The sequence below is a fragment of the Centruroides vittatus genome, unplaced genomic scaffold (genome assembly GCF_030686945.1).
Source record: "Centruroides vittatus isolate TY-2023 unplaced genomic scaffold, ASM3068694v2 scaffold_1444, whole genome shotgun sequence".
In the NCBI taxonomy this organism is placed as follows: Eukaryota; Metazoa; Arthropoda; class Arachnida; order Scorpiones; family Buthidae; genus Centruroides; species Centruroides vittatus.
In genome coordinates, this window is record NW_027122679.1 from 267052 (window position 1) to 279952 (window position 12901).

Here is a 12901-nt window from a genome sequence, read left to right on the forward strand (position 1 = left end):
GTCTAGTACACCGATAGTGCTACTTGTTCATAGATGGCGCATATAATTGAATTAAGTCGTATACTGAGCAAAATTTGTTTCGTCCAAACAGGATGTATACCGAGGTTTCACTGTATTATGCCTTTTTCTGTCACTAGATGCACTTCATTTAGAATGCACAAGTTATATGAGTGATAAATTGATATCAAAAATAGAGAATTACTGTCTGTTTTCATGGAAGATCAACAAGAGAAAAATCCGAATGTTGATTTTACTGATTTCCCCGAGATCCTCGTGTCTTAAAACAAATTTAAGCAACAGACTTCCTCCACCGACACCATCACAGATGTCATGACTGTTGTTGCCCAGAAAGGCCGATTCCAGAACTTCAATGCAAATATTATGGGGAAAATGCTTTGGCCACCAAGGCATTCTCTATGCAACTAAAGAACTTAGTCGATGAGAATGAATATACACCAAAACTGCTTTATGACGTCAATGAGACGACGTTTCAGAAGATTCTTTGGCATTCCTGTATAATTTTTTTGAAAAGGTTCTCCAATCGAATTATCCCGCCATCTCACTGGAATGTGGTAGGCCACACAAAATTTGAGCGCTCTTAGAAGACATAAGAATACACTGCCTTCATATTAAGACATTCTTTGTCATACATGCTCTTTTGTTCCTTATCTTTTTGGACTGATTCCACCATTATTTCCTACCTGAAGTCAAAGAATAAATGAAAACTAATTTTACAAAGTCCTCCTGGCACTACACAATGCCCCAGGACATTGTCATTTGCAAACTCATTTGTATCACTTGAAGTAGAGGTTGTCTACCTACCTCCTAAAACCATATCCCTACCCAACCACTTGACCAAGGGCACAATGATGGTATACTTCATAAATTCACAAAAGAAAAAGTCATATGACCTTGTGAATTATAAGTTTCTAATTTAACTAATATAATATAAGGTATGATTGTTACCATAAGCTCAGTTCTTTGGGCTTGCTATTATTATTTGTAAAATCAATTGAAAAAGGCCAGACAGGCCAAAATGCATATTGAACAAATAGTTAATTAAATTTGCTGCGAATATACAAGGTAATAACTAGAATGAAATGAATAGTGCTCAACTATTTTATGAAATTAGTAATACAGGCAAAAAGCTTTTTAATATCAAACTTACTTTTCTTGACGATAATTTGGTCGATTCCACTCGACCACGTCATCTAAAATTTTAGATTCTTCAGTTATATCACACTGGTCAGCATTTAGAGAACCAATCAGGTAAACATAGAGAGAAAGATATGATAAATTATCTTCACAGGTTTGAATAAATTCTTCTTCTAATGATTTAGATATGACCAAGTGAGTTGTCAAATATTTCAATGTGTCTTGAATTGAATAATGACCTATAAAATATAAATTATATCTGTAAGTCATTTTATTATTACAATACTAAACATTAATGAATCATGAGAAAACAACTAACTTCACAATACTTAAATCTTAACTGTTTTAATAAAAAAAAAATCAATCCACTAACAGTAACTTAGCCATATTTAATATGATCTACGATAAAGGTGGTCAAACTTTTGGACTTGTAATAAATTTTGTATGGTAGATTAGCATTATGTATTATGTAACTTGCCTAGTTAAATTGTCTCATTCAGCAATAACTCCTCAGTAGAACAAAAATATAACATATCTACAAACCTCAGTCAGTCCAGCAGTAATACTGACACTTCAAATGTTTTCAGCCTACTCCAAAGGCCTTCTTCAGGAACAACAAAATTCCTAAATGGAATGCTTGAAGAACCATGAAATACACAATAAAAATTGATCTTAATCAGTTTTACATTTAAAATTCAATATGTCACCAGAAGTACAAATAATTATTGGGTGTCTGGTGCCTTACAGAGAAGTATCGTAACAGATTTGCCATACATGGGAAATAGACCGTTGTTCTTCCTTGTCGATGCAGTTGTCCTTCATATCTGCCTTGTTAGGAATCTGGAGGCTCTAGAATTCCTTACAGGCAGATATGAAGGACAACTGCATCGACAAGGAAGAACAACGGTCTATTTCCCATGTATGGCAAATCTGTTACGATACTTCTCTGTAAGGCACCAGACACCCAATAATTATTTGTACTTCTTCTGGTGAGAATCAGTTTTACATATAAAATTCAATAAGATCAATTTTTAGTGTGTATTTCATGGTTCTTCAAGCATTCCATTTAGGAATTTTGTTGTTCTTGAAGAAGGCTGAAAACATTTGAAGTGTCTGTATTTCTTACTGTTAGACTGACTGAGGTTTTAGACAAAAATTTAATGTATCCACATTCATTTGTTGCGTTTTGAAACAATTCATTTAATTTTTTTTAAAATATTAATCTTTTATGTTTTTATTGTGAAGTGATGCATAATAAAAATAACAACATGTATCTTGTAATAGCTTACTGAAGTCAGTCCATAATGAGACATGTAAGTCAGACAGTACAGTGGTGCCTCATACTTCAAATGACTAATGGTGAATGCTCCAGAGTTCAAACATTGAATTCAAGAGAAATTCTATCCAGAGTTCAAATGATGCAACTATGTTCAAACTAAATACTTCAAGCAGATGTCACGCCAACTATTTTACTAACAGAAATATTCACATGAACAGGCATTAAAGAACATTAAAATACACGTTTTATTTTCCTGTGAGCGCTTTTGACATATTTAAAAACGTCATCTTCAGGCAGAAATAGAATTTGAACAAACTTTTTTGAAAATTTTTAGAACAAAACAGCATTAGCCACATAGAACATAAGTTTAAAATAAGAGAACACAAAACATTATATTTAAAAGCATATGCGTAACATTGTCGCGCATGCATCCTGCCTGCAAAAACCATGAACAGTGTTAGCCGTTTATAACATATGCAAATTTAAGTTCAAGTTTTGCATTAACATCGACGCGCATGCGTTTAGAGCGCAGAGAGCAGGAACGGCAATTGGCCGTTTTTAACAAAACAGGTTAAAAATAATAAAGCTTGCAGAAATGATTTTAAATATGCATATCATCTTCACTGCACAAGGAAGGCATGGATATTGAAACGGATTTAATGCAGGTGTTTTATCCATTTGTACAGATTGATCCAAGTGCCGGGCAACTCCATCTCAAAAACATTGCATGTTTTTGAGATGGAAAAACTTCTCATGTGACTAAATGAGAAACAATTGGCTGCTGATATTGTCTGAGATGATTATTTGTGAGAAAGCCAAGCAACTTGTATACTGAACTTAAGAAATGGGATAGCACCACTCATCACTAAGATACAGTACAGTAAATGCAATTTTCATTTTATTGTACTGTATTTGCATGTCTTAATTTAAGTTTACTGAAATGGGCATTGTTTAGGATCTAGGAATGGATTAATTTACTTTCCATTATTTCAAATGGAGAAATCAATTTGGTCTTTAACAAATTCAAAGTTTGAACAGTCTTCTGAAACAAATGAAATTTGAATTACAAGGCACCACTGTATTTTAGATGTAGACATTTAAAATGTTCATGACCAACCAACAATTTTATTCCACCAAATTTTATGTTCTTGCAAATATAAAATTATAGGATGGGCTTAGTTGCAATGAGTACTGATACACTGTATGGTGTGTATATATATATATTTTCATGGAATAACCAGCATGCCAATTAAGCTGCAACTAAAATATAAAATTACTCAGATGTAACAAAACTAGTTGTTAATTAAACGTTAAAGAAAACATTTTTCCCAATACAATAAAATAATAATGTAATTTGAAGGACTTAAAAGTTTTTGTTAACAAGACAATAAAACAATTAGTGATTTTATTGGAATTAGTAGTAGCAGCATTAGTTGGTCAATGTGGACTACCCTGACCTTACAAATAACACCTTCCTCTCAAATTTCACGCAAAGCTGATGTTAATCAATGTAAGCTGAGATAATTTATAGCCAGTTTCTTAAATTTAAGATGTTTATTTTTGCCTTTTTGGAATCAAATAATAATAAAATACACACACAAAAAAAAGCACTTTCAGAATTCCAAGAGTATTTTACGTCATTAGAAAGAAGACAAAACAAATAAATTAAACATATAATCCTAGTTTTTGATGTAACGCCGAGAGTTTCATACTTTAAAAAAAATGAACCAGTTTTTAATGTACCCTCTAGAGAAGGATATATAACCTCACTTAAACCAGTCTATAGACTCTGCTTAAACTGCCATGCTGGTTTTTATCATACAGAAATATCTGATTTCCTACTCACCCCTGGATAGACCAGTATGCCAATCATTCTGCAAAAATACGGTACATACAATCCAATTTGCATGCATATACCTCATGTTATTGTGAACGATGAATTTAATTTTGCTAACTGTTAATTATCTGTGGAAGCCATAACCATGTATGAATAATTTAGGTGGTGTGTGTGTTCATTCCTTTAGTTGTATGTAATGAAGTGAATTACTAACTTACTGGTTACAATCAGTTGTGTGGTTATTGCCATTCTCTGATTTCTGACAGAGCAAAGTATAACAACCTCCAAACATTTAGCTTTATAACCTAAAAATTAACTCAAAACAGAAGTGTGGAATCTTGTGGTTCCCTCTATGAACAAAGAAACATGTGCTAAATTTCATCAGTGTGTGTAGACATATTTCAAATGAGGATTAACATCTAAACTTATCAAATTTAAATTGATCATCATATTAAATTAACAAATAATTCAATAAATATCTACTGTTTACATCAATTTAAATATTTTGCATTTGTTAGTTGATATATAGTAGAAAACTAATATGCATTTAGCTCAGTTAACAGAAAGTTCATTCACCAATTCATTAGTAACATGCTAGATGTGGCTATAAAATCTAAAACTCAAAAGTTAATATTACTAATTATGGTGATATACTTGTGCTTTCTTAATTTTGATATCATTCCACCATACTAATGTAGCATCAAGCCATCCATGCTGATATCAACTATTTATAAATCTAAAGAATTGACAAAATATGACAATATATGATAATATTTTGCCAGAAACTACAACAATAAAAACAAACATATGTATGGATGCTAGATATTATTGATGAGTATCAAAGAACCAAACTGTTTTTTGTTAAACGAAGAAATGTTAGTATATATGTTTACTATTAATACTTTAAAATCAGACTTATTATTCGTATTAAACAATATGAATTAAATTTTTGTTGTTGAAAGTTACATATACAAACTTGTTCATAATTAACTGTGCAGTGTGCCACAGGAGTGTATTAACAGACGACAAAAATTCTCTAAAATGCTGTCTGACCGACAATGTTTTAAAGTGAATATGGCAATGATTTTTGTAATACTAAAAATAACTTTTAACTTACTAGAAGAGAAATGTTGAGTGATGCAACATTCGGCAATCTGAACCAAATAAGACATGTTTGATAGAGATCTAGAAGCTGCAGACAGACAAGGAAGAATAAGATGGTTGTTAGGATTTTCATTTAACCACTTAATAAGTGCTTGCATCAATATTTGTCGTAGTTCTATTCTAGACGCTTCGTTGAAAATGCTCAGCACTTTTGTCATCAACTGAGAACTTTGAGAGAATTTTTCTTGGCTTTTAACATCTAAAATAGAATAAAAAAACATCCATAAGTATCAGGCCAATTAGGTATAAGTACCAATATATGTTTATATGTATCTACACAAAAACATTTCAATATAGTAGTAACTAGATGAACCAAAAAAATACATTGTGCAATATTATAAAATTTTCTGTTATTTGCAAATACAACACCTTTTTCTCTATAAACAAACACTTTCATTATGTTTATATATAGGAATACATATAAATTATAGTCTGTGCATGTGTATGCACTTGTATATCTGGTGGAACTGATGATTGCCAGCAAGCAATTGAACCAACATGCCAATGTGATGCTCATGGAAGTTTTGAAATAATTGTCCTTGCTGCAAGATATATGCGAGAGGAAGAAATTTCAATTGTTGTAAAGAAGGCTATTTTAATTTGGAAGCAAAAAATCCAGAAGGTTGCTTAAGTTGCTTTTGTTTTGCACTCACTCAGCAATACAGTAGTACTGTACACCTTATTAGAGAGATTGTATTTATATGAGACTTCATGACTCAGGTCATCCATACCACCATAATTTCCAATTCACTAGTTGTTATAGAGCAAAAACTATAACTGAAGGCATTACGCTAAATTCTGCTCAAAATGTAGTTAGTTATTCCTCATTTTCTCAAAGCCCAGAAAAAGAAGAAACATTATATTTTTAGGAAACAAGAGCTTAGAGGCAAACTACACTCACTTCTCTCAGCAATATACATTAATAGCTGGTGATGCTGATGAAATTACTGGTTATGGCATTACAATATTTTATGTAAATATACAGGTATTCCTCGATTAACATGATTAATCAATCTCCAGGTGTTATCACATACATGAAAATAGTGTCGATCAAATATAATAATTATAATTCATTATTCACTTACACGGTATTCTTTTAGGAATAATAATAAAATGAATGTAAAACATCTGTTCAATAAATGCATGTAAATTACATACATTAATTACAGTTGCTAAAGAAAATGTTATCAAAAATTGTTTGAAGTGTTAAGAAAAAACTATCAGCATAAATTCTACAATAAGAAGCAAAATGACACAGTACACTTTAGCAAGCAAGCATGCTTTGATATTTGGATCCATATCAATTAATGTTCCTCAAATTTTCATTAGAATTATGAGAAAGAAGATATAAATGCTGTCACTTTCAATTCAAGCTGAGTTAAGGCAAACTATAACACAAGTTTGGAATGAAATAACTACAGAACAGTGTCACAAATTAATTGATTCAATGACTCACCAAATAAAAGTCAGTTACTAATGGCCTTATACTATATTAACAAATTTTAGTTAGATTACATTTTACTTTTTTATTCACAGTTTTGTGTACGCATTTGAAGAAAATAAAACTATTTATTCTTTAGATTTTACATAAATGTTGTTTGAAATTTTAATACCTTTTCAGATAATAAAAATCATTTATCGAAGTATGTATGCATACAAATTTTGCAATACTTTCTCTGGATTTAGATCCAGAGAAAATATTGCAAAATTTATGCATATGTACCAGTACTTACCCTATTATCATCAATCATTTATTTCCTTTATTAATGTAATATAGTCATATAACATACAATGAATTGAATTAACATAAAATTCAAACTTTAAGTGGCACCATTTATTTGATGGCAACCAAATTCAATATTAAATATAAATTATATCAAAAATCACTTACTATAATGGACAGCATGGTAAATCTGTTGTATTAGATTGTGTAAACAATCGCGCAATACTGACGAAATTTGAAGGAGATGTTGATGCTGTTCCGAACATATTTTTATTAACCGTATGTAAGTACTTACATACAGCTGTCTGTGATACAATGTTTGGTAATGAACAAGTTCTTCATTGGGTTCCATGCATGTCATAACTCTCAAGAATCTAAAAGTAAAAATATTAATACTACTGTAGTAGGTAATATAACATAGTTTATCACCTATGTAGGGATATTAAAAATTTATTTAAAACAAACTTACTTTAACAATATTTGATCTGTACTGTTATTTTGTGTTCCTTTCAAAATGCAATCCGGATTGCACTTGTTCACAAAAATATCCACGACTTCTGCTAATGTCACAACATCAAAAGAATACCAGGGACAGGATTTAGCGAATTTTAATATATCCAGCAGATTCCCTTTCTGTAAATAGTTTGAGCACCAAACTTTTATCAAAATAACTACATAATGACTATTATAAAAGAATTAAATGCATCAGTCTCAAATTTGTGTTTGATTTTTATTAAATTTGATAAATTAGTTTACTAGTATTTTCTGATTTTTTTCTCCCTTGCACAATTTTCGATGACGATAAATATTAGATTATTGACCCGTTTCATAATTTTCACATACAATTACTGTCAATTTTAGTAAAGTTGTTATAATTTTGTCTTAAAGATTTTTTAACTAAATACATAATGCTGTTAAAACTTTTAAAAATCCATTCATAATTTGCATAAAGAATGTATATATAAATTATATTACTCACTTCTTGAATTACTGGTTCCCAAGCTAGCTTCATGATTAATGTGCTTAATTCTTGTAAAATGCAAGTATTTTCTCTACTGTCTGTTACATTTCTCAGAGAGTTCTCTATTACTTGTATCCAGGAAATTTTTACAAAAATTTTGCTGACAAATGTAATATTGTCTGGAATTTTACTTTCTATGAGCTGAAATAATAAATAAAACGTCTTTGTTATACTTAACTAAAACATATTGAGAAAAAAGGAATTTATAAATGAACATTTTCAATAATATTTAGAATGACAAGATACCACTGAACAAGGAAATAGTGTATATTAATGGCATGTTTTGAATTTCTAATCAATATATGAATACAAATATGCACAAGATATCACTACACATTTTTATTTTAGTATTAACATATGTACTGTACTGTAAACATTGCCAAATTGTAAACATGTACTATACGTACATGTATTTGTAAATTTAGATTACTTTTTTCTGTACTATATTAAAAACTAAAATTTATTTGTAAGCTGAAAATAGATTCTTATTAACCATATATTACTAAAAATGCATTTATGGATAAAATACAGAACTGGGAATGGTTATTTGTGGTTTAGCCTAGTGACAAGTAAATTCGACTTAAGTCGTCTCTCCTGGAACAAATTACCAACATAAGGTGAGGTATACCTGTACTATTAAACTTACACATTTAATTAACAGTCAAATTACAATTGAAAATTATTGGCAGCTTTGATTTATAATTTTTTAAATTATTAAATACTGAAACCCATATTTTTGGAAGCTCTAGAGTAAGCCTATTACATGGTTCCAATTTCTCAATTAATAATGTTTTCCAGATGAAAACGGTTGCGGTCCTCACATCCTACTAAGAGAATGGAAGATTCATTCTACAGGCATGTAATGATTGAGAACCCTTCCATATAGTTCTGTGGAAATTTTATTTTTACAAATGTCATCTTGATGTTCTAATATTCAGCTTTGCAATCCCACTTTTTCATCATTATTGTGGTGTTGTAAGGGAATTACATATATACCTGATTTCTCTAATGTAGTTAATTTGTCCATCATTACATAGTATTCTGCGTAAGGGTAGCTGTGGTTGTTTTGGAAAATTAAATCCCGATTTTCGAATTCCTCTGGTAATGCATAAGGACACAGATCCAAGATACGGATGAAGGGGCTTATATAAATGCAATCCTTTTTTATTATTACTAATTTTGATGGTGGGAAGAGAAATTTTTGCACACGGATGTGAATGCACTTGAATTTAGCATAAGTGTAATTGTTTTATCTGATAATTCATTTTTCACACCATATTATTGTTATTTTCAAAATCAGTTTTAAACTGGAAGCTGTAGATTTTGCAAAAAATTAATAATATAGGCAGCTGCTAGAAAATTTGAAGTCAATTCCAAAAGAATTCAAGAATGATGTTATTTACAAAGGTGCATTGAGCATGCATTTTTAAATCTGGCAACTCAAGGAGGTGGAATTTCTTCCACCTGTAAAGGAAGAAATGGATGATTAAATAGAAAACCAGATAGATGAGACATATAATGAATGGTTTTCCATTCCAAGGAAAATGGTAATAAGGAAAGCTATAAAAATATTCAATAGTAAATTTGCAAACAATTTCAAGATAGTCACAGTTCCAAAATTTCATGGCAAGAAAGATCAGTTGGCTCATGATCAAGTTTGTAAAGTGTAATCTCTGATTACAAAAGAGAAATATGAACCAGTCACATCCTTGAAGTGATGGATGAACATATCAGAAATGACAATGCTTGAGCAAGTCATCTCCTGTTCTGTGCCAAATGATGGGCCACAAAAAATTCCCTCTTTGCCATCTTGCATTGTCTTCAAAGATGTTTGTGAAGTTAAAGGAACTGACGAATATGAAGGGAAATTGAACTCCTCAAAAATAGTTAAGATGAATCAGAAACTATCAAGTGGCTGCATAAAGCCTAGAGTCAATTAGAATTTTGATGACAACTTTCCAGATATTGTGGCTTCCACAAAGGTGAAGACTCACACAATCATGATTTTAGAGTAGTTCTAGCCTCACAAAGTGCAGATGTTTGCTGGGACCCTGGTGTATTGGCTTAACAGTCACTGTTTTGAGCAGTGTGATTGAATGATGATGGATAGTGTGACATACAGTAAATGATGGGAGTGAATGCTGCAAGATGAGAAGTCTTACACTCCCACCGGAAACAAGCTTCCTTCCGAATGCTAAGAAGTTGTGGAATTCGATTCCCAAAGACCTCATCAAGCATTCCTTCAAGGCCTGTGAGATTCAAAGTGATCTCCATCCCAAAAGGCACCATCAGCCCCAAGCCATCAATAGAATAAAACAGCCTGCCTATGCTTGGAAATCTAAAAGAACCAAGAATACCAGGATGATAAACTGTGTGAGAGCAATTCAGATAGTGACTAGTTAGGCTATTGAAAAAATCAATCATTACTTTTTATTACTACTATAGTTTAACAATAAAAAATAGTTACTTCAGACCACCTAAATCACAAAAGGAGCCTTTAGTCAAAAACAAAAACTGACTACAGTAATATAGTTGGTAGATAAACTAATCAATATTAAAAATTAAGCTCCAGGGATTTTGATTCAAGCAGATACCCAAGTACTAATTCAAGGAAATAAATACTTTATTTCCTTGAATTAGTTTCTGAATTAATTGCTATTTCTGAACTGATACTAGTTTCTTAAAACCATGCGTCATCAAATTCAAATGAAATTAAATTTACTGAAAAAATAGCTTTAAATTGGAACAGATTTTTATTGAGAAAATGATTGACATCTTTTTATAAAAGTTTATGAAAAAATTTAAAAACATTGACTACAATTTGTTTCAAAATTTAATTTTATCTAAAAAATAAGTAATTTAAAATAATTTGAAACAATTATTAGCATTTTCTCATTGATGGCAATGTTTTTAATAAAACAAAGCTACTCTTATTATAATAATTTGCCATAAATAAATGAATTCTAATACGTAGGCAACAACTAAAAGACCTTTATCATCAAAATATCATAATATAAAAAAAAAAAAAAAAATTACTTCATTTATTCTATGCAAATCTTCTAATTCCGGAACAAATCTTTCCCAGGATAAGCAGAGTAAAGCATCTTGATACGCACACCTTACGTAACTTTGAACGTGGTCCTTGCTGTACTTTTCCACGTAATGCTTCCATATTATTGGTAAAATGGTTGGGTTATGCAAATTATCTAAAAACATTATTATTAATAATAAATTTCATTCCAGTTCTTTAAAGTGATAATTATTCATATAATTTAAAATAAATATTAGATTTTCAATAAAAACTTTTAATAATTCATCTTTACAACCTTTTTTCTACTTTATTCATAGGTTGTTAGCTTTTAAGAATCAAAATTGCAAAATAAATTGATTTTTAAAAGCTTTAAAAAATACAAAATAGACAACTTTAAAATTTCGACCACCACACTAAAAGAAGAATGAAATAGATTCGAAGAATTTTTTTGGAAAATTCTTTTTCTATGGGAAAATCCTAATGTTTTTATAGTTGGAATAGATGACTTGTAATAAAATGAACACCATACACAAACTCTTCATGATGGAGAATTTTTCTGTGGTGTTCATTTTATTACATTATATTTTTAACATATCTATCAATCACATGCATAACCAATAAAGTTATAATCAGTCTTAAGTTCTGTTATACATTTTGTTTATACAATTTTAGTTTAAAAACAAAAGTTAGGTTTTTCAAATATCATTTTTATTGCTAGTTTAAAGATTTATTTACGAATTTAAGGTCGTGTGGGAACCCAGACTTATCAATGATAAAATTGTATTATTTTTGGTCTAATTATGAACTTTTACTTGAGAATGTCTCATTTTATATGTTCTCGATGCTGAAAGTGACCTTATGACCTCCCGGCTATATGGTAACGACTTTAATATAGCGATTAATGGCCCATTGAGGCAGTCGCTGTCCGTTCCTCTGATGGTTCCACCAGCTCCATAACCTGTCCCTCACTGTTCCCAAATATTTTCGTGTTGACCTCATTTGACCTGCTTTGGTGACCCCAAATATATTTCTCTCTGCATCAGAACGTTTTTGATACTAGATGTCGCTGTGTGTCAAAATTTTTATATTAAAACAAACTTTCGAAATATAATGTGTTTTGTTTTTATATTCTTCAATATATTTATTTTGTTTGTGCAAAATAAAAAAATAATTTTTAATGATACAACAGCCACAATTATTTTAAAATTTTTTTGTTAGGCTTAACATCAACAAAAATTCAACATGGTGGCCACACGCAATGGAGAAAAATTTCAATATGGATTAACCTAATCTATTGTGTTTGCACTGTGACTCCTAATTAAATTAACTTTGTTGTCAAATTGACTTATTTGAATTAACATCTTCACCAAAATGGAATACTTAACTGCCTCCAAATAGGACAATTCTAGATTTCACCTCTACTCCCAGGACAGGTAGGTTACAACATCTACTAGCGAATCAACCAACTTTAGGTATTTACGTATATGCACAGCAATATCATGTAAACTCTCTCTCTCGCAACCACCTATTATGTATAGGTCAACTATTTCGACACAATATGAAGTATATATCATGTAATTCATTTTTCTTTTCAAATAAAAGGTTATTAGTTGTTAAATTTGCATTTGAATAATTTACTTCTGACTCACCATCTCTCAGACCTCCTCCATCCCAAATCCAATCACTCACAT

The 12901-nt window shown here is 30.5% G+C and overlaps 2 protein-coding genes across 3 annotated transcripts in view; both read right to left on the reverse strand.

Annotated features, from left to right (window-relative positions):
• LOC136987026 (patched domain-containing protein 3-like) overlaps nucleotides 1-6218 on the reverse strand; it is a 223403-nt gene extending 217185 nt beyond the window's left edge. For both annotated transcript variants that reach the window (XM_067284660.1, XM_067284659.1), the window contains exon 1: nucleotides 6208-6218. The gene's annotated coding sequence lies outside the window, so the exon portion shown is untranslated. The remainder of the gene's footprint in view (nucleotides 1-6207) is intronic.
• The window catches only part of Epg5 (ectopic P-granules autophagy protein 5), a 123087-nt gene that overhangs the window by 2450 nt on the left and 107736 nt on the right, over nucleotides 1-12901 (reverse strand). Inside the window, exons 37-42 of the mRNA XM_067284658.1 lie at nucleotides 11216-11385; nucleotides 8138-8320; nucleotides 7628-7791; nucleotides 7327-7532; nucleotides 5389-5634; nucleotides 1169-1394 (exon numbers count right to left, since the gene is read on the reverse strand). Of these exons, the coding sequence (XP_067140759.1) occupies nucleotides 1169-1394; nucleotides 5389-5634; nucleotides 7327-7532; nucleotides 7628-7791; nucleotides 8138-8320; nucleotides 11216-11385 (1195 nt within the window). The remainder of the gene's footprint in view (nucleotides 1-1168; nucleotides 1395-5388; nucleotides 5635-7326; nucleotides 7533-7627; nucleotides 7792-8137; nucleotides 8321-11215; nucleotides 11386-12901) is intronic.